The following is a 23,454-nucleotide window of genomic DNA, read 5'->3' as shown; positions in this document are numbered from 1 at the left end:
CATAATTAATTATGTATTACTTATTAAAAATTTGAAAAATAGAGTTATTTGATCTTTTAGAGCAATTTCTATTTAGAAAATTTTTGCACAAAATACATTATTTAGTAATTTGAAAAACGTGCTAACGGAAAACGAGAATAAATTTAGTCCAACATGCCAAAACGAACATCAGAGAGGACACCTGCACGTTTGGTAGCACGGCGTCGTCGACCATCTGATCTCAGTTTCTCTGCTCTTTCCTCGACACCGGGAGAGAGCCGGCATCTGCTTCTGTTTTTCCCTTCTTTCTCCCCCATTTTTTTACTCATGGAATCGAGCTGTCTTATTCATGCCGTCTTTTGAGTATCATCGGTTTGTTTTAAATAAGCATAATTGAAACTATTTATTAACGATTGTAAAATAATTTATAGATAAAATTTTATATATGTATTATTAGTAATCTAAAAGTAAAAACTGAAAAATTAACTACTATAAAAATGACAAAAACAAAATCAAATTTACATTTTAAAATTTAAATTTTGGTATATAATCGGTGCACGAAAGAGTCGAAGAGTGTTGTTTAAGATTACCATGACCGATTGATCATGTCATGTCATGTTTTATCATGTTTTTTAAAGTATGATTTGTTCAACAATGTTTAAACATAAGCACAGTTATAAAAATATAATTCACAATTAAAAAGATTATTTAATAATAAAATAAACAGCAACAAAATAAATAATAAATAGATTATCATGCATTCATGCCACAAATCACTGTCACCGCCTGTTAAAAACGGAGAAATTATATCATAGGTCGTGACTAAAACATGTATATTGACAGGCTGCTCGGTCTTTTAGATAAGGCTTATCAGGGTAAAATATGTGTTGTTGTATCGCTGTTCTCAAAAGAAAGTGTGGCATACTACCTACCAATACGAAGTTACTTCGTTAACCCGAAAAATTACTACGTAACAAATTAATTAATTAGTTATAAAAAATTTAAAAATAGAATGACATAATTTTTAAAATAAAATATTTACCATTTCGCGAAACATAAGCGTGAAAAAGTGTGAGAATATGTGTTTGGGAATAGGGGCCAAAGAAGGCGGCCAGATCGAGTAGCAAATCCCATGTCTCCACATAATTACACGTGCTAAACTGCCAACAACAACAGCAACACCAGCATGGACAAGCCAACAGAGTCACTGACAAGTGGGCCCCACCGCGAGGCGCCGGTCCGGCTCGGCCACCCCCTCCCTCCCCTCCCGCACCAACCCTCCCCTCCATCTCTTCGCTTCGCCATCCCAGATCCTCCTCCTCCTCGTATTTAACACCGGCCGCAGCGCCGGCTCACACACTCGCCACCGCCACCGCCGCCGCCTCCTCCTCCTCCTCCTCATCTCCTCTCCTCCATCCCGGCCACCGCCGCCGCCGCCGATAACCACCATGGCGTTCGCGCTCAAGGCCTCCGCCGCGGCGACCACCGCGGCGGCGGGCGCGGGCCCGGCCTCGTCGCGGCCCGTCGCCGGGAGGCGCGGGGCGGGCGGGAGGGTCTCGTTCCGCGGGGCGCCCGTCCCCATGGTTGCCGTCAGGGCGGAGGCGTCCGTCGTCGGGGAGGACGACCGCGTCATCTCCGGGACGTTCGCCAAGCTCAAGGAGCAGGGGAAGGTGGGACTCCTCCGCCTCCGCGCCCGTTTCGCGCGTATTTCGATTTGAGATTCTCTCTCTCTCTCTCCTTTTTCTCGCACCCACCCCTCGTCGATTCGTCCCTCCGTGCGTGCTGGGTTCTCCTTGGGGACGATCCTCTCCTCCGGTTGCGATGGATTTGTTTCGTTGCCGTTCTGGATTGATTAGGTTGATGGGGGTTTGGGCGAGGGCGTCGTTGATTCGTTCTAGGGTTGCATTTCGTTCATTCGCTGCGTGCGATTTGGATGGATTGTCGTAAGGTAGGATGCATCCGATGGTGCGGCTGCGGCTACTGGATAGCCTTATCAAGTTGTGCATTTCGCCTTCAGGATTGCTGATGGTTTGGAATCATCTTGAACATAATTGGATTGGATAAGTGTTGGATGAGCCCAATAGCATACCTTGTGTATATTTGTGAAACAATAGTATCTACAGTAGGACGATGTCACAGTGTTCTTCATGAAAAAAAAAAGGATTCCATATAATTTTAGCATGTTTTAATTTTCTGCAATTATTAGCACATCCCTCGGTCCCTTTATATGTCCATGTGGCAGTATATGTAGATAAGCTCATGAGACAGCGATGTTTATGTCTCCTAGGTTGTGATATGCATCCAGATAGGCATTGAGTTCATGCCTTGTTTTTGTTTTTACTTTTGTAATCCGTTTCATGTTTTAATTATTCTCTTGTGTTTGAAAACTTTCAGACTGCTTTCATTCCATTCATCACTGCTGGTGACCCTGACTTGGCGACTACAGCAAAAGCATTGAAGATTCTTGATGCTTGTGGTTCGGATCTGATCGAATTGGGTGTTCCATACTCTGATCCGTTGGCTGATGGCCCTGTCATTCAGGTATACCATGAAAGACTGCTGCCATTGTTCTGATAGTGTTCACACGACTTGGCTATGACATTTTACCATCTTATTGCATCATTTCAGGCTTCTGCTACGCGTGCGCTAGCAAAAGGCACCACATTTGAGGATGTTATCTCTATGGTAAAGGAGGTGATACCTGAGCTGTCCTGCCCTGTGGCGCTTTTCACATATTATAACCCCATTCTGAAGCGTGGCATCGCAAACTTCATGACTGTTGTCAAAGAAGCCGGTGTGCATGGTAATTCCTTAAATATATTTTCTGATATGAATTTACCAATGCTATATTATAAAATGCCACTCTACTCAATACACCCTCCTAATTAACTAGACAGGCTATTCCATTTCATCCTTGTATTTCAATTTGGACTCGCATTAATTTTGGCAGTGAGAAAAAAAAATTAAAACTTGTATAACAACATAGACAAATTTAAACCACTGATATTTGTAAAGAGTGTTATCATAGTCCCACTTGTAGTTGTAGGTTGTTGTTAAGTTTACATTCTTGCACTTCAATGTATAGACTCGGTTAAACTTTTTTTTAGATGAACTGTAGAGTAAACCTAACAATATGTTACTGGTTTACTGCTTGTAAAGATGCCTTTTGTTTGATGTGACTATCAGGTTACTTATTGATTACTGTATTGCAGGTCTTGTGGTACCTGATGTTCCTCTTGAGGAGACAGATGTTCTGAGGAGTGAAGCCGCCAAGAACAACCTAGAGCTGGTAGGTTCACTCATGCTATGAATTTTTCTAAAAAAAGCTCTAATATTGTTCTTTCAGTATTGTTTTGCTGCAACCATGCTGTCATGCAAAACTGAGTAATTAATTTTTTAGTACATGGGTCATGACTCCTGAACTTCCATAATTCCATTCTTTTCTGTTCACAGATACAAGTTTTTTTTTTTTGTTTCCATGTGGTAATAGCAAACTTATGTACCACAAGTTATTTGAATTTTGGTTCTGATTAGGGAAGAACATTGTATCTTTCGTCTATATCTGTGTAATTTGTGCTCACATCATTTCGGTTATCCATTGATGAATATGATTTATTTTGCATGGGTGCCTGCAGGTACTACTGACAACACCAACTACACCAACAGCAAGAATGGAGAAGATTACAAAGGCTTCTGAAGGATTTATTTATCTCGTGAGTGCTCATATCCTTTTTATTAATTTCCAGAATCTATGACCCTGTTCTTCTATAGCATTTATTCCTGATGGTCAAGTAGTTTCTCACCTCTAGGACCTAACCATTCTAAGTATAAACCGACTGCTCATGCTGCTGTACTGGACATTCTAGAACTGAGATATACAAAGTATAATTTGGAAAGATGAGGGACCCTTTTTTTTCTGTCACTTCCCATTGAAATCTTTTATTATAGCTAATTAGTTTCACATTGCACGGTTGGAAATTTATCATTATCAAATATTGTTGCTATTGGATGATAGAGAACGAGATCTAATCATCTTACTCATGTTATTCAGGTAAGCACTGTTGGAGTTACAGGTACACGTGCAAATGTCAGTGGCAAGGTGCAGGCTCTTCTCCAGGATATCAAGCAGGTATGTATAATTCATTATCAGTGAATTGGTGTTAGCACCTCATAAATAATTTCAAAAAAGAGGATATAACATTCAAGGATGCTTATAGAACCTCTTGCCTTGTCTAGGTTACGGACAAAGCTGTAGCTGTTGGGTTCGGTATATCGACTCCAGAGCATGTGAAGCAGGTAGATCGCACTCAAGTACTTTATTCTCAAAACAGTATGTTTTGCCACCCAATTCTTTGCATGACATTTTTCACTTCATTTTTTGCAATACAGATCGCGGGATGGGGCGCAGATGGTGTGATCATCGGGAGCGCCATGGTGAGGCAATTGGGCGAAGCAGCTTCTCCCGAAGAAGGATTGAAGAAGCTAGAAGAGCTAGCCAAGAGCCTCAAGGCCGCATTGCCCTGAAACAAGCGGTTCCATGAGGAAAGAAAAATACAGACCATTTTTTTCGTAGTCCGGTTTGAAGCATAGTACTGGGAGCATGACTTTTGCTACTTAGGTTTTTGGGGGTTACTATTGTCTGGTGAAAATAATTAATCCTTGTGTTAGATGCTGGAATGAATAAAACAAGGTAAAAATGATGTTAAATGTCGCAAAAGGTGTCTCGCTTGCATGAAAAATTTGGTGCAAATATGGAAGACTGGATATAAATAGAGAAAACAAGGTCGCGATCATGTACGGTTCAGCTGACTGATACATTCATATGAATACTATCATGCTAATGAACCTACACATATAAATAATAATATATATTAATCAATGGATGAATATATATTAATCAATGGATGAAACTGAGGGAGTATGCCATGTTGAAACACATCGATTTAACGAGATGAGTCCATCCTGTCAATGGATGAGGTAGTACGATGTTGGCTCTGAGAAGGACGTTGCTCTTGGCTGTGCCAGCTACCAGGTCCATGTATCGACTTTATTATCACAAATACTCCCTCATGTTTATCATTTTATTTTTTTATTTGAGATTACATTTGTTATTTTGTTTTATTTTCTTTGAGACTGCATTTACCATTTTACATGTGACTCGCATGACTTGGCTCAAGCTGAAATGTACATGTCTGATTTCTGAAGCCCATCAGATTACAACTGGGTGTTAATTACTTACTGAATTTATTAAAATAAAATGTAGACAATCTAAGCAGATTACACCAATCAGATTCTACAGTCCAAAGGAAAGTCAATTGCTTGTCAAGCTAAACCTCGGATTTGTGGTGACAACATGACACCTGAACTAAAGCAAAGCAAAAGTCCATGCTTTGACACAAATTAGTAGTCTACGTGATGCAAAGCAAACTTCTCCTTTGCATTGTTCTGAGTCCTTCCTGCTGTTAACACCTTTGAAACGACAAGAATGCCCCTGAAAGAATATCATATAGTTTATGCCAAAGCTACACATGATCCCAAACACAGACATGCCAAAACCAAGATGGTATTGAAGTACATATATACAAGAATAATTTTTTCCATGCTACTTCCTACTCACAACCCACCACAGGCTGAGGAGGTAGGACAGGTGGTAGAAAGATTTGATTTGCACAAATCTTTTTCAAGAGAAAGGAACCATTGGCTTTATCCTGCCTTTGTGTTGTTGGATAGGGGCACATTATAGGGGAAAGGAGGAGGTTCTCCTCACACTCCACCACACAAGGCCAGGAGTAAGCTATGATATTCCTCCTTTTCAAAAAAAAAAAATGAAGTGCAAAAGATAGAGAATTTTGAGATCTATGTCTTGGCCTTGGTCACAAAACCCTTATCGGATAAGTGACGTCGTATTCTGTCCTTGAAAGATTCCAAATATGTCGTGTGTACGTTTCGTGGTTTATTGAATTGAGTAATCGTCATGGTCACAAGAGACTGAACATATCACATAATTGATAATTGTTAACTAGGAATAGGCGTGAGATACATCGACAATTAGATATAACTAGTCTCGTCATTTTGACTTTAATAAGCATAAGTGAAACCGTCTATTAATGATTAAAAAAATTTATGAGTAAAACTATTATATATGTGTTCTTAGTGATATAAAAGTAAATGATAAAAAATAAACCATGACAAAAAAATCAACTTTAAATTTATGTTTTAAAATTTAAATTTTAGCCTATAAGCATAATTATAAGCGAAAAGACGAGGGGTTTTAGTTATTCCCTTATAGAGTAAGAGCATAGAGACTATTTTTACCTATCTTTTAAATTTATGTGTAACCCAACCTTAAATGGAATCTCCGATCCATCTTTGAAAAAGGAACGAAAGAAAACTTACTTCGAATCTAAATCAAGTTGTAAACTAACTATATATTCCCTTCAACTCACTTTTTCTTCAGAATATAATAAATTAGTTACCTTGTGCCACACTGGATCAAGAACTCACTAGCACATGTTTACCATCCCTAAGAAAATACCGTGAGATACCATATTTTCTAGTTTAAAATTTAGTATCTTTGAGTATAAATTTTAATTTGGTGCATAGAGATACTATTTTAAAAATGACAAAATTGTTTGTTATGTTAACCTTTTATCCTCTATATATGTTTAGAGCTTTTTTCCCATCCGGATGTACCATGAGGTACCACTGTTTTCTACGTAAAATTTGGTATCTCTTGATATCTTAGAAAAATACCTTAGGTAAGATACCAAATTTTACATTGAAAACAGTGGTACCTACTCAAAGATGGTAAAATTGCTCATATGTTTACAAACACTTGCAATAGGTAACATAAGACTAGAATTGTGGTCGAATTTATGTACACCGAGAGGAAATCGTTGAAGTACATGCACTGGAGAAAATAATAAGCTTACGAAATTAATGCAATAATCACACGCCTCGATCGGCTGTACATACTTCTATGTTGCATGACCGAATTGTAATTTTTTTCATATTAAAATTCAAACTTGCAAATGTGAATGTGCAGCTGATCTGCAAAGGCATACACAATAATACATGACAATGAATACATATTAAAGCATATATGTAGTTTGAAAAATAAAATTGTGAGAGTGAACAGTATACATTTAACATATTGTTTATTTTTGAGAAATAAATCGGTCTTTTATTGCTGCATCTAAGTCAAGAAGAAACATTTTTAGCATTTTATACCCTCTAAATATTAAGATCTAAATTTTAATATAAAGTATAAAGGAATAAAATTTAGCTATTGTGGAAATAGCTAGCATGTACTATATTTTTGATTCTAATGTTTAAAGCTAAAAATAGACGCGTGCTTGAGTTGCTAATAAATATCTGAGAAACTATAGTGTTATCTAATGAAAATGTGCTAGATACCACAAGAAAATAAAAAAATTAACGTGGCGCCACATTAGGGCGCTGGAATTAAGTGACACATTTCACTTTCAGTGACCTTTTTTTTAAAAAAAAATTGTGCGTTGTTTTGTTTTTTTTTTCAGCCACAATCTAGACATTTTTTTCTGGGTGATGGTTGGTTTGTTGGTCCTAGGAAACGATATGGGTGATATATGTCGCTAAGGTGCAATATTCGACATAAATTATAAAGTGTAGGACACGTTTCACTAAACAATGACTTAAAAAGTTACAGGCTGAAGTATTATTGTTTGGCTGGTTTGATAATTAATTTGGATTACTATAAACACTTGTCATAGCAAATAGATGGATCATATATTAGATATACACTTTCTGTTATCTTTTCGTCCTTTTTATATAGAAAGTTATTTGTCCTATACTATTCTCGTCAATTTAAGGGTACGTGATCTACACTCTCCAATAAAACTCTGATAAGATAAAAAAACAGATAAAATCATGGCTTTGTACCACCTTGCAAAAACAATGCTACACCTGTGCTAGAGACACTAAACCGTTGTAGCTTACTTACACGATTTCTGTTAACCCTTTTCCTAATGAAAACGTACTCATCCGTATTGTGATTATCATCACTTTGATCGTGCGAACAATTTCTCTTTTATCTCTTGAAAAACTTCGATGAACACGTCCAAATTATCCATGCCACAAAGTACCATTCTGATCGTGTGGTTTGTTTCACTTTATGCATTTTTAAGAGTCTTGAAGCTTCTAAAAGGTGACAAAAAACTATATAAATAGGAGAGGAGAGGAGACCACACCTCTCAACTCAGTTCAAAATTACAAAAAAAAAAGGAAAAAAGAAGAGAGAAACGCATGGGTTGCGTAGCCGTAGGCACGCGCGAGGCAGTTTGATTGAATTTCTCCCGAATTTTGGAGAGTTTCGCGGCGGATTCGAACGAAGACGGGTTTTCAGTTCGAATTCGCAATGGAGCACGTGTTCGCCGTAGTGGGAGAGGACCCCCTGTGGGCCCCGCCGCCGGCGCCGCCGGTGCAGGCTCCGGCGGCGGCTGACGGGGCGGGTGGGGTCGGCGTGGCGAGTGGCGGCGCTGGCGGGATGCTGGAGCGGTGCCCGTCGGGGTGGAACCTCGAGAGGTTTCTGGAGGAGCTCGACGGCGTCCCGGCGCCGGCGGACGGCCCGGCGTTTTACCCTAGCCCGATGGCGCCCGCGGCGGCGGCGCGCGGCGGGAGTAGGGGCTACGGCGATCGTGGCGCGGTTGGGGTGATTTCCGCGCCGCCGGCGGCGATCGCGGTGGTGCTGGATCCCGTGGAGTACAACGCGATGCTGAAGAGGAAGCTGGACGAGGACCTCGCCGCCGTCGCCATGTGGAGGGTACGCCACAGCATCTCTCTCGACCGCTGCTTGCTTCGTTTGCTTCATGGATTGCACTTTGTGAATTGTGATTCGCCATTTGGGGTGGTGGTGATACGATGGTTGTGCCGTAATTAATGCAAATTTTTAGGGCAATTTCCGCTGTTGGAAGAGGTGTGCATGTAATAGCAAATTGAATAATATAGCCAGCTGGCTACAAATGATCTATAATCAATTCAGTGGTCAATACATATAATAGTCATATACTACATAATTAATATCCGACCTCACCTGCCATACATATATTGTGTTTTGGAGTCCGTGCTACAGCTGACTACAAATTAGTAGCCAACTTCTCTTCTCTCTCCCCTCTTATCTATTTAAAATATGCTTATAGCTGGCTTATAACATGTTATTGTACCAGCTCTAATAGCATTGTATCATAGTATTATTTTGATATATAAGTTGATATAGTCTTATAGGCATACACATAGATATGTCATCTGATATACTTACGTGTGTCTGTTTGTAGGCTACACACTTTAATATTGTCGAGTAGTATGTAACAAATTTTAATAGTGACGAAGATGTATGATTTCTGTAATATTTTGGGAAATTCTGTTTTTTTAGGTAAATGGCAGGACTGTTTTTTTTACCTCATCATTACTGTTTCATGAATTATTAAGTAGTAAAAGGAAACTACTGTTACATTGGAATGTGACAATTTGGGTTTAACAGTCCCATTTATGGGATTAGAACGCCGCTAGGGCACGACTTGAGAGACTAGCTATGTACCTAGAATGGCAGGAATCGATTGGAAACCTGGAAGCCTAGATTTGATGTCAATTTTTTTAATGGAGCGTATAAGTATTTTTTTAAAATTTTTTGCAATTGGATGTCATGCTTTGAACTCATTATGTAGGTTACGTTCTCAAATGTGTACACAAAAGTCTATTGATCTGAGCTTTTAGTTGTCGACTTCAGTTTGCAATGTTAAATAGTACTCACTAGTCACTAGAATTAGTTAACTGCAGGCGCTTGTGTTTAACTTTGTCGCTTTGCATTCTGCCTTTCAAATTTTGGCATTTCTATCCACAGGCCTCTGGTGCAATACAGTCAGAGAGTCCTCTAGGCAATAAAACATCACTGAATGCAGTTGGTTCCAGCCTGAGTTCACAAAAGTGCATTGAAGGTATTCTATTTATGCATCTTCTCAGTACGTGTTAGTTATGATTAATGCTTAATTTTGTAAGCAAAGCTGATTGTTTGTAAAATGTGGTTCTACATTTATATCTTAATTTTCTCTATCATCCAGGTAACGGCATACCAGTGCAGAAGTTAAGTCCTGGCCCAACTGTAGGATCGGGCCCATACGTCATTCAAAATATAGATGCTCATTCCAAGCAAGCAACAAGCGGTTCATCAAGGGAACCATCACCATCAGAGGATGATGATATGGAAGGAGAAGCAGAGGCAATGGGAAATATGATTCTTGATGAAGAGGATAAAGTGAAGAAAAGGTAATTACTACTATGTAGTCTTTGTCCTGTGCAGTTATTGTTTTCAATTCAACACATACAAAAAGTAAACATTATGAATTAGGGGCTTGTATACAAAAATTCAAAATAATGGATTCTTACTGAATGTTTCATGTTTATACTGGATGCATTGTGAAAGGGCATGTAGCCTAGTGGTTGCAGTGACCTGAGTAGCAACTAAGGTCCTGGGAGATTTGGGTATTTGAGAAGTTAAGTCCTCTACTTGGGCTAAGTTACTAAAGTTCTCAAAATAAAAATGGCTGCATATATCCGAGTGGATATAGAGGCCGGGTAAAAATACCCTTCTCTAAAAAAATACTGGATGCATTTGATTTTACATGACATTTTTCACTTTTTCTTAGAAGTGCTGGTGCTAATATTTAGGCTTCCTAATGTGAAGTAGATAATGTACCTGACTGAAATCTTGGTAATACTTGTTACAAGTTGGTGCATTAAGTAGCTTAAAAAAAAAGTTGGTGCATTAAGGATAAATATTGATTCCGTGCAACCAGCTACTCAGGCAAACGAGGAAAATGTAATGTGCCTCAGTAGAACAGTTCATGAGACATTTTGCTTCTTGCTGTACATAACATTCTAGGAATATCATGTATTCATAATTCATGTGCCGTTGTCTAATTACTTGTTCTGCATAATTTATATATAGTCTATTGGTTGCAGTGATCTAAGTAGTATCTAAAGTCGTGGGCTTAAATCTTCATAGGAGCATGAATTTCAGATTAAGTATTTGAGGAGCTAAGTCCCCTATTTGGGCTAAGTTTCTAAAGTTTCCAAAATAAAAAACATGACTGCATATATCCGAGTGGATATTAGAGGCCGGATAAAAGTAATCTTCTCTAAAAAAAAATTGGGTTATCTGCAGAGGTCTTTTTTTGCGCAGGAGTCAGGCAGTCATGGCTTGACTATTTTGTGTAAGAAATACAGCTAGAATTTTGTTTTTTGAGCTTGTCCTCCTGTCCAATTTCAGGAAGGAATCCAATCGAGAGTCGGCCAGACGCTCAAGAAGCAGAAAGGCAGCTCGCCTGAAAGATCTGGAGGAGCAGGTCTGCTATTTTAAGTTGTTTCATTTGACTGCACAACAAAGTTTTGGAATATGCGAGTAACAAGTGTAACTGGTACTAAATCATTTCAGGTAGCACTGTTAAGGGTTGAAAACTCTTCTTTGTTGAGGCGTCTTGCTGACGCAAACCAGAAGTTCAGTGCTGCCGCTATTGACAATAGGGTATTAATGGCGGACATTGAGACCCTAAGAGCAAAGGTATGCAACTGTTTAAATGCCTTTCAGTGCTCTGTATGAACCGGATGTCTCCTGCAAATAGGTATCCATGCACATTGAATCTGTAAAGGGTCTCATCCCCTCGAATTGTTGGAACAGTAAATTTCTGGTCAGTATTGTGCATCTGTCATGGTGTATGAAATAGGAAGGTTCTACGTATCAAATATATACTGAACTTTATGAACTTCTAATATCTGTTCTTAAAATTTGGTATAGGAGATATTGTAAAAGTTATCTAGTTACTCCATTCAAAGGACAAGTTGTTTGCCATCTGTTATAAGTTTATAACCTGCAACAATTAGACTCACTTAACTAGCTCCTTTTTATCTTGAAACAAACCGGGTGTAACTACTTTTCTTTCCTGCAACGTACCAGGTGTAACTAATCGCTTGCTGAATGGTGATAATCAATTCACACAATGGATCACAATCAATTTTAACAAAGAACCTGAGCTACACTACACTACTGCGGTGTCGTATCTTATCTTGTAGCCATGTTAATTTGCTTCTTGCCCACAACTGCAATCCATGGAAATCAGGCTATGTGGATAAATAACATCTTGAGATGATTGCAGGTGAGGATGGCTGAGGAGAGTGTGAAGATGGTCACAAGGGCTAGACAACTGCACCAGGCCATCCCTGACATGCCACCATCCCTCAACATCGCCTCAGATGCTTCAGTGCCCATCCAGACCAACAACCCGATGAACTACTTCACCACTCCAACCAATACCGTCGTTAATAACAGCTACATGCCTGAGGTTTCTGCCAGGAAGATTGACCCGACAGATTCACTGCAGCTTCAGCAGCAGCAGATGGCGAGCCTGCAGCATCTCCAGAACGGAGCGTGTGGCGGCGGGGAGGGTTCAAATGGCTACGCAACATGGGGATCGTCTCTGCTGGACGCAAGCGAGCTTGTCAACATGGAGCTGCAGTAGCAGGAGACTGAGTACCCTAACAACATGGAGAGAGCATTTGGGGTGCAAATTGCAGCCTTGCAAGTGCTGTTTTGTAGTAGTAGTAGTTGGTGTTGCTGTTGTCTGGAACTGTAGTTTCTATGGATTCTGGACTCGCTGAGGAACATCTGCGGCTGTTGTTTGTTTCAGATCGAGAAATGAGGGACAAAGGTAGTCTCCCTCCCTTTGATATATCAGAATGATTTGCAAATATATGAGTATTGTGTTCTGATAACTGATTGTGACGTGACTGCGTGATAAGTAGATAGCCGTTTCCGTATATACTTTTATATTAAATGAGTGTGATATGCTCCTCCATCCGTAATATAACAGCCTCGTATTTTCGGTTTTTTTAGGTTTTATAAGCTAAAATTTAAATTTTTAATGTTAAATTTAGAATTGATTTTGAGTTTTTCATAGTTGTTTATTTTTTAGCCTTGGTTTTTAGATCACTAAGAACATGTAGATAAAAGTTTTATCCATGAATTATTTTTGTTTGCAAATATATCGTTTAACTTTTTCTATAAAAAACCAAACAATCATCCATAAGAGATTTGACATTTTAAATTTTATCCTAAAATATAACACATTTTGTGATCCTGAGTTAGTACCAAACAATCACCCTTAAGGACTTTTATACTACATTGTTTTGCACTTATCCACCCATATATTTTTGCTTTTGCTTGTGCTTATAAGCAAAATTTAAATTTTTAACCTTAAATTTGAAATTGATTTATATTTTTTTATCGTAGTTTATTTTCATCCCTTTTTACATCGCTGAGAACATGTATATAAATGTTTTATTCATAAATTATTTTTTGTTTACAAATATATTATTTGACTTTTTCTGAAAAAGCCAAACAATAACCCTATCAACTTTTTTACTACTTTATTCCTTGCTTACCAACTTTTGTACTACCTTTTATTCTACACTTATTATTTAAAGATAAAATCTTTATTGGACAATAAGACAAGAGAACTTAAAAATGAAGTCTTTAAGGGCACGTACAAAGGTACGTATTAGCTGACTCTCTTAGTCGCAATGTAAGCAAATTTGGTAACGTGGAGGAAAGAGAGAGAATGAGAGAGAAAAGCTGTTGGCATGCATGGTAACGGCTTAGAATCGACTCTTAGCATTTATTAAAGAAAACTTTCTTGCATGGCAATGTAAAAAAATGAAACTAGCTTAATAAATTTATTTTATTGCATTAATAAAGAAACAACATCTGACTCTATCTTTGTAGAGTATCATTATAAAATAGACTCTTGTTGCTGACATGGCTTGAAATAGAGTCCACCATAAGCTCTACCATTAAACATGTCCTAATGAGCGGATCGGACTATCCAAGGTCTTAAGCAACACGAAGCTTATAAAATTATAATTAGATACTCCGTTCCGTTTTTTATTTAACATCATTAATTTTTAAATTTACACTTATTTAAAACCTTTATGAAAATATACAAAGTTAGAATCATCCTTAAAGTTTCTAAAGTAATAAACTAAATTATAAAAATAATTAAATTACGTAAATTTTTTAATAAAACGAATACTCAAACATGCATTAACCGCGTCAAATATAAAACGAAGGCAGCTTAACTAAGAGGCAAGTGTGCAGGGTTATGCTTCTCCCTGCCATGTGGGCCACACGTGTCAGGACCTAAACCAGCTGACGGCGAACCCATCCGGCAACCTATCCGTCTCGCCCAAACCCGTGTGCGCCGTCGCCGCCGTGCCGCCCACTCGCGCCGCCGCCGCCGCCGCAGCGATCGAGAGACGGAGGGAGGGGTTTGGAGTGCGGAGGACAGAGGGAGGGGGAGGGGGAGGAGGGGATACAACCAGTGAACCAGGGGGATCTCCTCGACGTCGCGGCCGGCCATGTCGTCGCTGGGGACGTCGAAGGGGGTGCTGGAGATCGCCAAGTTCGGCGTGTACGTCTCCGTCCCCGTAGCGCTCACCTACCTCGTCGCCACCGACTCCAAGACCCTCAAGAAGCTCATGGGCCTCGTAATCCCTCCCTCCCTCTCCCTCTCAAACCTCGTTTTGATTCTTCCTTTTTAGGCTGGCTAGGGTTTCTTCATGTGCCATTCCATGGATGGGTTTAGATTTAGGTTTGAGCAGCCTACCAATTGTCTTGCCCCCGTCGCGCAAAGATTTAATTATCTGGTTAAATTGATGATGCGATGGCGCTCGGCCGCTCACAGACATTAGGGATTCTCCGTTTGTGGTTGCCGAGAAGAAGAAATTGAAATCGAGAAAGCTGAGAGCAAGTTGCATTGGTAGGGTGAAGAGTGGCACTCGGGCCGTGAGCTGGATTATGGGAATGGTGACGACTGTTTGCGCCGCCGATGAGAGCGGCATATCTGATTTGACGTTGCGAATCTGTTAGTGCATGGTTTCATAAGGTCAATTCGTTGGTGTGGATTCTGGAATCATGCTGATGAACAAGACATGCCTTATTGGATGGCCCTTCCCCTTTTTGGTTTAGCAAATTTTGTGGGTTTTGTTTGTAATTTGTTCGCCCTGGTCTGCTAACGGATTTAGGAAGCCAAATTTATGGTGTCGAGAATGTGAATTTGCCAATTATGTATAGCTGCCACTAAAACTTTTGCTCAATTTCTAGGCGGCATTGCTTATGCTGTTTATTGATAGATTAGCAGTATTATAACGCTTTTTTTTGGCTGATGAATACTTCTTACATTTTCTTCATTTTTGTTGCATCACCAAAATTAGTAGAAAAGATATATCTGCCAATCACTTCCATGTGATCCTTGTTCTTTCTATTCTATCACTTTCCTTCTCGATGGTAATGTACAGAAGTTTCAACTAATGCTCTGTATGCTCCCATATAGTTTGGACAGGACTAGGGCCCGGACGTCCGATAATAACAAATTATTGGACAGTGTTTCATCCCATATATAAAATTGTTTCAGATGTTTTAACTGCTTAGACAAAAATGTTTCAACTAGAACATTTGAAACAAACTGTCTGGAACACCGAAGAGTCAATGTATGCAGCATACAATCAAAATAGAGTGGAACATTTGAATACACCAAAGTGCAACAAGGGTAAATTGCCACATCCTCAATCGTTTCAAAAAATTTCCTACCTCCACATTCTTGGCTCTGGTCACCAGATCCACCTCTACTGGAAAGGACCACTTAGCTTTGGCACATGCCCTGTTGGATGGTAGCCCTCCTCATCGGTACGCTCCAGTGAGAAACCTGTTGATCTGCTAGTGGCAATCCTGAGATGGTGTTCGATAAGGACCTTACCAAGTAGAGTGCACATGCAGGGTGGGTGGGACCTCGCCACTGGCCACGAGCGCTCCATGCGTGGTGCTTACTCCCGCTACCTCCGCCGCTTGATGATAATGGCAGGAGGAATGGGAGAGGAGTGGGCCTGACGAGAGTGCTGGAAAGGCGCAATAGACGAAGGGCATAGCAGACAAAGTCAAAGCGACACCTTAGCCAGTGTCCGATTTTCTTTGTTTGAGTTGGATGTTTGGGAAAGAGCGTTTCTGTTGTTCTTTCTATTCTATCGCTTCCCTTCTCAATGATGATATACAGAAGTTTGAACTAATGCTTTATATGCTCCCACTGCAGCGTGAATATGTGGTCTATCCTCCTGAAGGTCCACGTCCACCACCACCAGAAGAACTTCGTGAAAGGGCTCGGGAGATAGCTAGAAAGAGGCAACAACAACAATAAACACTTGGACCATGATCGCTTCAGACTATGAAGCTACCAAGAGGAAGTTCAGAAAGTTAACTATTGTTGTCAATATATGACTGTATGATCATCAGTAACATGCTCTTGCAGCTGTAAGTTTCGAAATAAACACAATAGCTCTTGCTGCTGTAAAATCTGTAAGAAATACAGTGGTACCTTCATCAATAATTGGACCTTTTCTGTTTCTGCCATTCACCATTGTTCTGACGTTTAATGAAATCTAGCGATCTGTTTGTTAGAAAGTAGTAAATTCTCATCTTTTGTCTGCTCTGGACATTGCTGTGCACTACCAGATATTTGCTAAATATGGTATCGTGTGGTGGTCATAATCTGGCGTGCCATAATATACAAAGAATGATCTTTACACTGAAAGAAGGTTAATTTATATTCATTGCGTGCCATAATATACGAAGAATGATCTTTACACTGAAAGAAGGTTAATTTATATTCACTGTAAGCTTTCGATATAGAACAAAGATTATCGTTCATACGTTAGCATTTGCTTTGCTTGATGGGTCAGTAAGAGTAAGAGCTGTACGTAAGTTGAGCCTAAATATTCCGTTCTTGGGTTGCAAGAGAAGCTTCTCACAGCGTGTGCACAGGGTGAACATCCTTTTGCCATCAATTCACCGTGTTACAAAGGCAAAGAATCTGATACGCCGTTGCCCTCTCCGTTCTAATCTCTGTCACATATGTGTTCAGCGATTTGCAACTTTAATCACCATCTTTGTCAATGGATCTTCAGGATTAATCTGTTCTTGGGCGACTGGAGTTTCCGTAAGAACCTCTGTACAAAGGAAGCAATGATCTTCCTATTCGTTTTCTGACACCGAGGCAGCGCCAGTAAACAGCTAAAAAAGATAGCATGACAACAATTGGGATCACCCATCTGCACAATCACACACATCATAACACTGAGTACTGAAGGTATTATAGAGGTTTGCATACATGCTGTAGACTTCAGAGGTTTTTTAATAATTAATTTTATTACTAAACCTTTAAAGAAAATATTTTCACTCTACGAGCCTTTTAGCCTGGCCATTGTTGGTGGTCACACAAGCTGGTGGGTGTGACAAGATAATTTTTGAAGGTTTAGTAATAAAATTATTTATTAAAAAAGATTTAAAAAATAAAAAAATTCGACTTCATAGGGGCAAAACTTACCTGTCAATATCAAGAAGTGGGTTGTACACGATAGTTTCCCATGAAGAGACGACCATGTGCCAGATGGGGTTGTAGTACAGCAATTCTGACGACCAGAATAATCTCGTGTACGTCTCTAAGAAGATGAATATCACCCATGCTGCAACTTCGAGCAGAAAGAACTTGACTACAAAGCGCCCAATCACAATCATGACCAAGGAGAAGGTCACCAACCAATTGAATAGTTTGTTGTTGTACTCCTTGATGAAAAGAGCACGAGACCTTGCGAGCATCTGTAACCATGCAGAGAAAAGGTTATCATCAAGGAGCTTGCAGATTCCATCTATATAAGTTCGAGAAAGGTTAAGTGGAAGTGCTACGAGCAGGAATGCATAACAGAAGTAATTAGTACGGTTGGAAACATACATTCAGTTTCAGGCTATCAGAAATGGACGTGCTGGGATAGTGGTAATCTTAAAATGTATAAGAAATTTCGATTAAAATGTATACCAGGGGAAAAAGGGGAAGGCAAACAAAATTTTAAATTATTCTAGGTATTTTTTCATTGTTTCCTTTTTCCAGCCTAGAATTTTAGGACTGTTATGAATAGGAATATAGAAGCCCTACCTAAAATTATTCTTTTTCCTGGTTCATGTAACTAGGATCATCAACCAAAGCCAACCAATGAGACTGATATTGTCTCTAGTTCTACATATAGATAATCATTCCTTCCTTTTTCCCGTTTGCTAGTCATAAACAGTGAAATGGTACCTTCTGCGCAGTCACCTAACTAAATGGAAACATGACTGGATTTGACTTCTAGAAATGTTTACATAAGTAGCAGAGAAAAAACTACCTAGTCTGTCATAAGAACTAGTATTTGAAAAACTTAATTATCCCTAAATCCATCTTAGTATTAGTTCTTTGATTCTTCCCCTCATCGAAAATGTGTTAAAAGAGACGGACCTTTGACATCCGACGTTCATAGGTTTCCTTGGCAGGCCCAACACACTCTATTTCAAAACTCTGGTTACATTGAAGAACTCCAGCATTAAATTTTGCCATTGAAGGAAGCTTCAAGGATTGAAGGTGTTCCATTTTATCTTCACACTCTGAAAACCTTGCTTCACACAGTTTTGATGACTGGTACTCATTGGCGAAACCAAAGTTACTGAAGACCTAAAAAGAATAGCCAGTTAAACACATTGAAGAAACTGTCCATTTTGTATAGGTTTAAAACAAGAAGTTTGTTTTCTCGAATGTAGGAATTTCACTAGAAATACACTGCAGGAATCTGTAAAAAACATTCACTCATGTTCCAAACAAAGCATCTGGGCAGAAAAGTCATGTAAAGAAATCCAATGCGTTTCTCCACAAAAGATGTACTACCACTACACAATGAACTATCAAAATTGATTTATGGAAATTAGTAATTAGTAATATAATTTTATTACAGAATATAAAAAATCACGAATTTATGATGTGAAGACCATGGTACCTTACTGCAATATACTCCATCTATTTCAAATGTAAGGTGTTTTCGTGTTGTCCTAAGTTGAACTTATTTAAGTTTGACCAACTTCATAGTAAAACATAGCAACATTTGCAACGCAAATATATTACAAAAATATGTTCAACGGTGGATTTAACGGAAGTAATTTGGTCTTATAGATGTTATGTTTTCTTAAAACTTGGTTGAACTTGAAGTTTAACTTTGGACAAAACTAAAATACCTTACATTTTGAAACTGAGTAATGTTTATATAATATATTTCAATTCATATTCATGTTAACTTAAAAATGCATTAATGGTGTCGTTTTATTAGCTGAACATGGAAGACAGCATTAAACATGGATGAGCATTAATTGTCAGGCAAACCTTTTTCATCTCTTCATCAAGCTTGAGGATAGACTGGGCAGTATGATGTTTACCGAAATGCTGCTTGTCAAAGAGCTTTCTAGCTTCATCTTCTGCCAAACTGTGAATCAGCTGAAGTTTATCCACTGATAATGGTAGACCCACTCTTTCCATTCTTTCATTATACAACTTTAAGCAACGTTCAAGAATTGCTTTATTGAATACTTCAACAAGTGATCCTGTTGATGGAATTTCACCTTTATTCAATGCCTCAAGTATCTAAAATAAAGGCAAGTAAATTCAGATGTTCACAAGAGTTTTAAGATTAATAAGACACATAAACAAAATAAACAAGCAAGAGCTATTACCTGCGTTAGGAAAGATACAAACTCCTGTCCATTTAGAGTTCTACCCTGCACAAGTTTTGGTTTTATCATGGAAGCAACAATGTGTTTCAACTGATCTCTCCTTTCTATATAGAGTGGATCCAGTTCTTGATCATGCATGTCACATAGCTTTGTTCTTTGAAGATGAGGCTGGGAAATAAGATCATCATGTTAATAACTTAGGGGTGTAAAGATCAAAACACAGAATCATCAAAATAAGCATACATGTTAGGAGGTAGCTCGATAGTAAAGAATTTTATGAATTGTGAGAGTAATGATGTGTAATGCAAAAATCACTTTTTCCCAAAAAAAAACATAACTCACATGTTATTACGAACCTGGGGCAAGCTAAAAGCAGTGCTGTTATCACCCATAAATGCCAAAGAGTCTCTGATTCGGTTGACCTAAAATAACATGAAAAACATTTTTCTTCAAGCAAATTAGCATGTCATTTCCAATTAATTGAATACAGCTCAAATTAAGTGTACCTCATCAATATATTTGTCTCCTGCAGCAATACATAAAAGTAGGTTAATTCAAGATCTCCACTTGACACAGCAAAAGGAATTTCTTCATTGAGAAAAAAAAAAGGAAAATATACTGTCCTGCTACAATCTATTAGGTAACTTGAACTAACCATTGTTGTTAGGCACCCGTTGGAGAGCTTCATCAACCATTTGCTGGACAGATTTTCCTTCTGCCTCATGAAAGTTAACAATGTTAAAAGAAGTCTAAGATCCAAAAAAAACAAAACAGCATAACATAGAATGAACTAGTACAAAATAATAGACATTTGACCAAAGTGAAGTGTGAGACCTGTATATTTCTACTATTGTGCAAAGGACAAAGATGGTCTAAATCTAACAAAAATTAAAACCAGAAAATTAGAACTTTTTACAGTCTGAGTTGTGGTTTATCGTCTATCCTTATCATGAAAATCTAGTTTATCTGGATAAAATCGGTCATACACAATACAAGCAGAAACTTACGGAGAAAATCCCTCTGGATCAACCACAGAAGTTTTGCTGGTTCAAAAGCAAAATCTTGCCCCTACAGTGCCAAACAATGTAACTTTAACATAGTTTACTAATTTTCATAACTCTAAGACTTGGGTTAATAGAGTATTACCTTCACTCTGGAGTCAACAAGTGCAGAGAGAAAAGTGAAAAATTGTTAGCATATTAGGAAGACACTTAGTAAATTGTAAGCTCCAAGTAGGAACGGCATAAAGCAAACCTTCCATAGAATTCTTCAGCAATTTCAACAGCAAATGAGAGCCTAGATATATCAGCTTCACGAATCTATGATCAAGATAAGTCAAATTAACAACTATAAAAGGAGAGAATGGAGGTGAACACGTCATGAACTAGAGACTCACTGTCTCAGGAAGATTGTATATAAGGATAGAACTTAAAACAGTGGCCAGAGCAAATATCCTGCAGCAAAAACAAAAGAACCAACAGTGCATTTCTTATCACTTCAAATTCCAATTCAAATTTAATGTGTATTTCATCTATAAGCAACAAACCTATCATCATATACATTTGATTTTCCAATGCTCTCAAAGCCCTCAGTGTCCAGGTAAAGGACGGACACTTTGGAGTCATCGACATCTAACTCAATTGGAGTACCCCAGACCCATATACCTGCAAAATGTGGAGCAGAGTGTTAGAATCCTTCAATCAGGAAAGTGATCATGTAGGAGAACATTACAATGTTGCCCTTGCCACCATCATACCTTTTGTTTTGGTATCTCGCATGTGTCCAACTCCAAAACCTGCAGAACCAATTTATCGTTACAGTGTTATAAGTATCCTGTTTCCTGGAGCATCCTATTTAAGACAGGAACTCATTGTACCTTTATCACATGTTAGTGAGAGAAGCTGGTTGAGAAGAAACGATTTTCCAGATCGATATGGACCAATAACCTGATTAGACAGTCAGAGACATATAACTCAGCATGAACCAGGACAAACAATCAGAGTGCCTTGGCATTAGTTGGGGAAAGCGAAAATATCAGGTATTTATGTGAACTACGGCCGTTTAAACATACAGCGACAGCAGCTATTGGTGTTTTGATTCTTTTAATTGCCTCCAAACCTTCTTTTGCAAGGCGGAGTTTAGTGTGGCCATGATCTGGTTCAACGATTGGAAACCTGCAGAAACCACAATAAGTTTTTTACTGTATACTGCTTTAATAAATATGAACGTTGTAGCAAATGATGTTTTCCATCTGACAAGTAAACGAAACAAAACTACTGCATGGCGCACTCTCTTTCACTCAGCATTAAGTCTAACAAGCATCGCTAAGATGCCAGTGGCAAAGTCCACATTTTTTCATCAAAACAACAAGGTGCCTTCATTTGGTTAGATCATCTGCAAGTTTTAAAGCAGGCTATCACTTCAGTTTTGTAATAAAAAATGGGATTATTTTCCAGGGAAAAATAAGGATTGGGTAACATTCTGTTTGCTGTTGCCCTAAGTATATGCGACGGTGAAATTTAACAAGCTGACATTCATTCACAAGCAAAGTATCTACCCGTTACACTTAATTAGCCCGGTTGATGCAAGCAGTAACACATCGACTCCACATTTCACATGATTATGTACATCCACTTGGTTTCTCATTTCCACCATGCATCAGCTGTTACCTGCTCCCCTCCAATACATCACCCCACACAAAATTAAAACTCTAACACCCCCGTCTTTTGGTTTTTGCTAATGCTTGTAGGTCCAATTTTGAATTTTCAACTTAAATTTGATGATGATTTTGAGATTTTTCATTGTAGTTTATTTTCTAGCTTTGACTTTTAGGTCACCATGAACATGCATATAAAAGTTTTCCGTTTGCAAATATATGGTTTAGTTTTTTTTAAAAAAAACTCAAAAGACGACCCCCTGGTGTGTGCCCATTTCCTGTGCGGCGCAAGAGAGGAAAAAAAAAAGCCCCAATTTGGCCGCTGAATTCCATAGCATGGCAGCATCGCGTCGCGTGCAAGGGGTGGACACGATAAAAATTGCACCGGAATTGTTCTGTAATCTCAGCCTGATTAATTAATGCAGCAACGCCTAAAGCATCGCCTGGCGCAATCAATATGATCGCAAATTAAAACAAAACCAGAGAGAGAGAGAGAAGTGTCTCTAGTGGATCGCACTTACGCGCGTTGGAGCTCGTCTTGATCAGCATCCCGCGCAGCAGCCACAGCGACGTCGACGGCGACGGCGAGCATCCACAGCACCGCCGCGCGATTCCGCCACCCCATTTCGCGCCACCTACCGCGCCCGCTCCCCCCTGCCGCCACCCGCTACAGACCCCTCCTCCACGGCGGCGCTCCAGCAACCCCGACGCCGTAACGCGGCCGCGATCGATCGCCTCGCACCCAGAATGTCCGCGCCTATCGTGGTGGGCTTGGAGTCGAGGGGCACTAAAGGTGGAAGGGCGAGATCCGGAGGGAGGGAGGGAGGGGGATATAGCGAGAGGGATTTGGACGCGGAGGCGGGTTTCCCTTTGCCCTCCTCCTTCTCCTCCGGCGGCGGCGCGAGGTTGCTTGGAGGCGGGAGGGAAGGAGACGTCGAGGCGAGGCGAAGCGGGCGGCGCGGGGAGGCCAAGAGTAAGGAAGGAGACGATCATTTCGGCTTTTTTTTGAAAAAAAATATTATTTTGAGGAATTTTTATTTTATCATCCTTAAAAAAATAATTCGAGATACGAGGTGCATGCTATCTTGAGGTATAAAAAATTTATACTAAAATTTTTGGTACTTTGAGATACTTTTCAAGGATGGTAAAGAAACCC

At 39.3% G+C, this 23,454-nt stretch overlaps 4 protein-coding genes across 4 annotated transcripts; 3 read left to right on the top strand and 1 right to left on the bottom strand.

Annotated features, from left to right (window-relative positions):
* The first annotated feature begins 1,409 nt into the window (after nt 1–1,409).
* LOC102700254 (tryptophan synthase alpha chain-like) lies at nt 1,410–4,772 on the top strand. The gene is made up of 8 exons (XM_006657443.3): nt 1,410–1,649; nt 2,374–2,520; nt 2,608–2,782; nt 3,192–3,268; nt 3,615–3,692; nt 4,031–4,108; nt 4,216–4,275; nt 4,369–4,772. The coding sequence occupies exons 1-8, from the start codon at nt 1,428–1,430 to the stop codon at nt 4,501–4,503; spliced, it is 972 nt and encodes a 323-aa protein (XP_006657506.2). The 5' UTR covers nt 1,410–1,427; the 3' UTR covers nt 4,504–4,772.
* A 3,458-nt stretch (nt 4,773–8,230) lies between these two features.
* On the top strand, nt 8,231–12,724 carry LOC102706491 (bZIP transcription factor RISBZ1-like). Its single transcript, XM_040526272.1, has 6 exons — nt 8,231–8,779; nt 9,857–9,950; nt 10,074–10,278; nt 11,282–11,357; nt 11,447–11,572; nt 12,165–12,724. The coding sequence occupies exons 1-6, from the start codon at nt 8,375–8,377 to the stop codon at nt 12,525–12,527; spliced, it is 1,269 nt and encodes a 422-aa protein (XP_040382206.1). The 5' UTR covers nt 8,231–8,374; the 3' UTR covers nt 12,528–12,724.
* Nucleotides 12,725–14,166: 1,442 nt separating this feature from the next.
* LOC102699973 lies at nt 14,167–16,465 on the top strand. Its single transcript, XM_006657442.3, has 2 exons — nt 14,167–14,550; nt 16,149–16,465. The coding sequence occupies exons 1-2, from the start codon at nt 14,422–14,424 to the stop codon at nt 16,251–16,253; spliced, it is 234 nt and encodes a 77-aa protein (XP_006657505.1). The 5' UTR covers nt 14,167–14,421; the 3' UTR covers nt 16,254–16,465.
* A 115-nt stretch (nt 16,466–16,580) lies between these two features.
* LOC102699699 (guanylate-binding protein 4-like) lies at nt 16,581–23,005 on the bottom strand. The gene is made up of 17 exons (XM_006657441.3): nt 22,820–23,005; nt 21,714–21,816; nt 21,519–21,588; nt 21,399–21,437; nt 21,189–21,306; nt 21,039–21,096; nt 20,897–20,961; nt 20,789–20,795; nt 20,650–20,710; nt 20,298–20,357; nt 20,149–20,168; nt 19,999–20,064; nt 19,643–19,810; nt 19,296–19,553; nt 18,384–18,596; nt 17,439–17,710; nt 16,581–17,163 (listed from the first exon to the last, which is right to left on the bottom strand). Exons 1-17 carry the CDS (start codon nt 22,921–22,923, stop codon nt 17,022–17,024), a joined length of 1,824 nt encoding a protein of 607 aa, XP_006657504.1. The 5' UTR covers nt 22,924–23,005; the 3' UTR covers nt 16,581–17,021.
* Nucleotides 23,006–23,454: the final 449 nt, after the last annotated feature.

This window comes from Oryza brachyantha, chromosome 7 (assembly GCF_000231095.2).
Source record: "Oryza brachyantha chromosome 7, ObraRS2, whole genome shotgun sequence".
NCBI lineage: Eukaryota > Viridiplantae > Streptophyta > Magnoliopsida > Poales > Poaceae > Oryza > Oryza brachyantha.
The sequence above is the reverse complement of the archived record's forward strand: the minus strand, read 5'-3'. Positions and strand labels throughout refer to the sequence as shown.

Bases quoted from the DNA above. Each gene is read 5' to 3' on its own strand.
- LOC102700254 (XM_006657443.3), top strand. From the start codon at position 1,428: ATGGCGTTCGCGCTCAAGGCCTCCGCCGCGGCGACCACCGCGGCGGCG. The intron at 2,521-2,607 runs GTATACCATGAA...GCATCATTTCAG, and splicing joins CTGATGGCCCTGTCATTCAG to GCTTCTGCTACGCGTGCGCT. The intron at 4,109-4,215 runs GTATGTATAATT...TGCCTTGTCTAG, and splicing joins TTCTCCAGGATATCAAGCAG to GTTACGGACAAAGCTGTAGC.
- LOC102706491 (XM_040526272.1), top strand. From the start codon at position 8,375: ATGGAGCACGTGTTCGCCGTAGTGGGAGAGGACCCCCTGTGGGCCCCG. The intron at 10,279-11,281 runs GTAATTACTACT...GTCCAATTTCAG, and splicing joins GAGGATAAAGTGAAGAAAAG to GAAGGAATCCAATCGAGAGT. The intron at 11,573-12,164 runs GTATGCAACTGT...AGATGATTGCAG, and splicing joins TTGAGACCCTAAGAGCAAAG to GTGAGGATGGCTGAGGAGAG.
- LOC102699973 (XM_006657442.3), top strand. From the start codon at position 14,422: ATGTCGTCGCTGGGGACGTCGAAGGGGGTGCTGGAGATCGCCAAGTTC. The intron at 14,551-16,148 runs GTAATCCCTCCC...CTCCCACTGCAG, and splicing joins TCAAGAAGCTCATGGGCCTC to CGTGAATATGTGGTCTATCC.
- LOC102699699 (XM_006657441.3), bottom strand. From the start codon at position 22,923: ATGGGGTGGCGGAATCGCGCGGCGGTGCTGTGGATGCTCGCCGTCGCC. The intron at 21,307-21,398 runs GTATGATGGTGG...CACATTTTGCAG, and splicing joins GCGAGATACCAAAACAAAAG to GTATATGGGTCTGGGGTACT. The intron at 18,597-19,295 runs GTTTGCCTGACA...TATTCTTTTTAG, and splicing joins TTGATGAAGAGATGAAAAAG to GTCTTCAGTAACTTTGGTTT.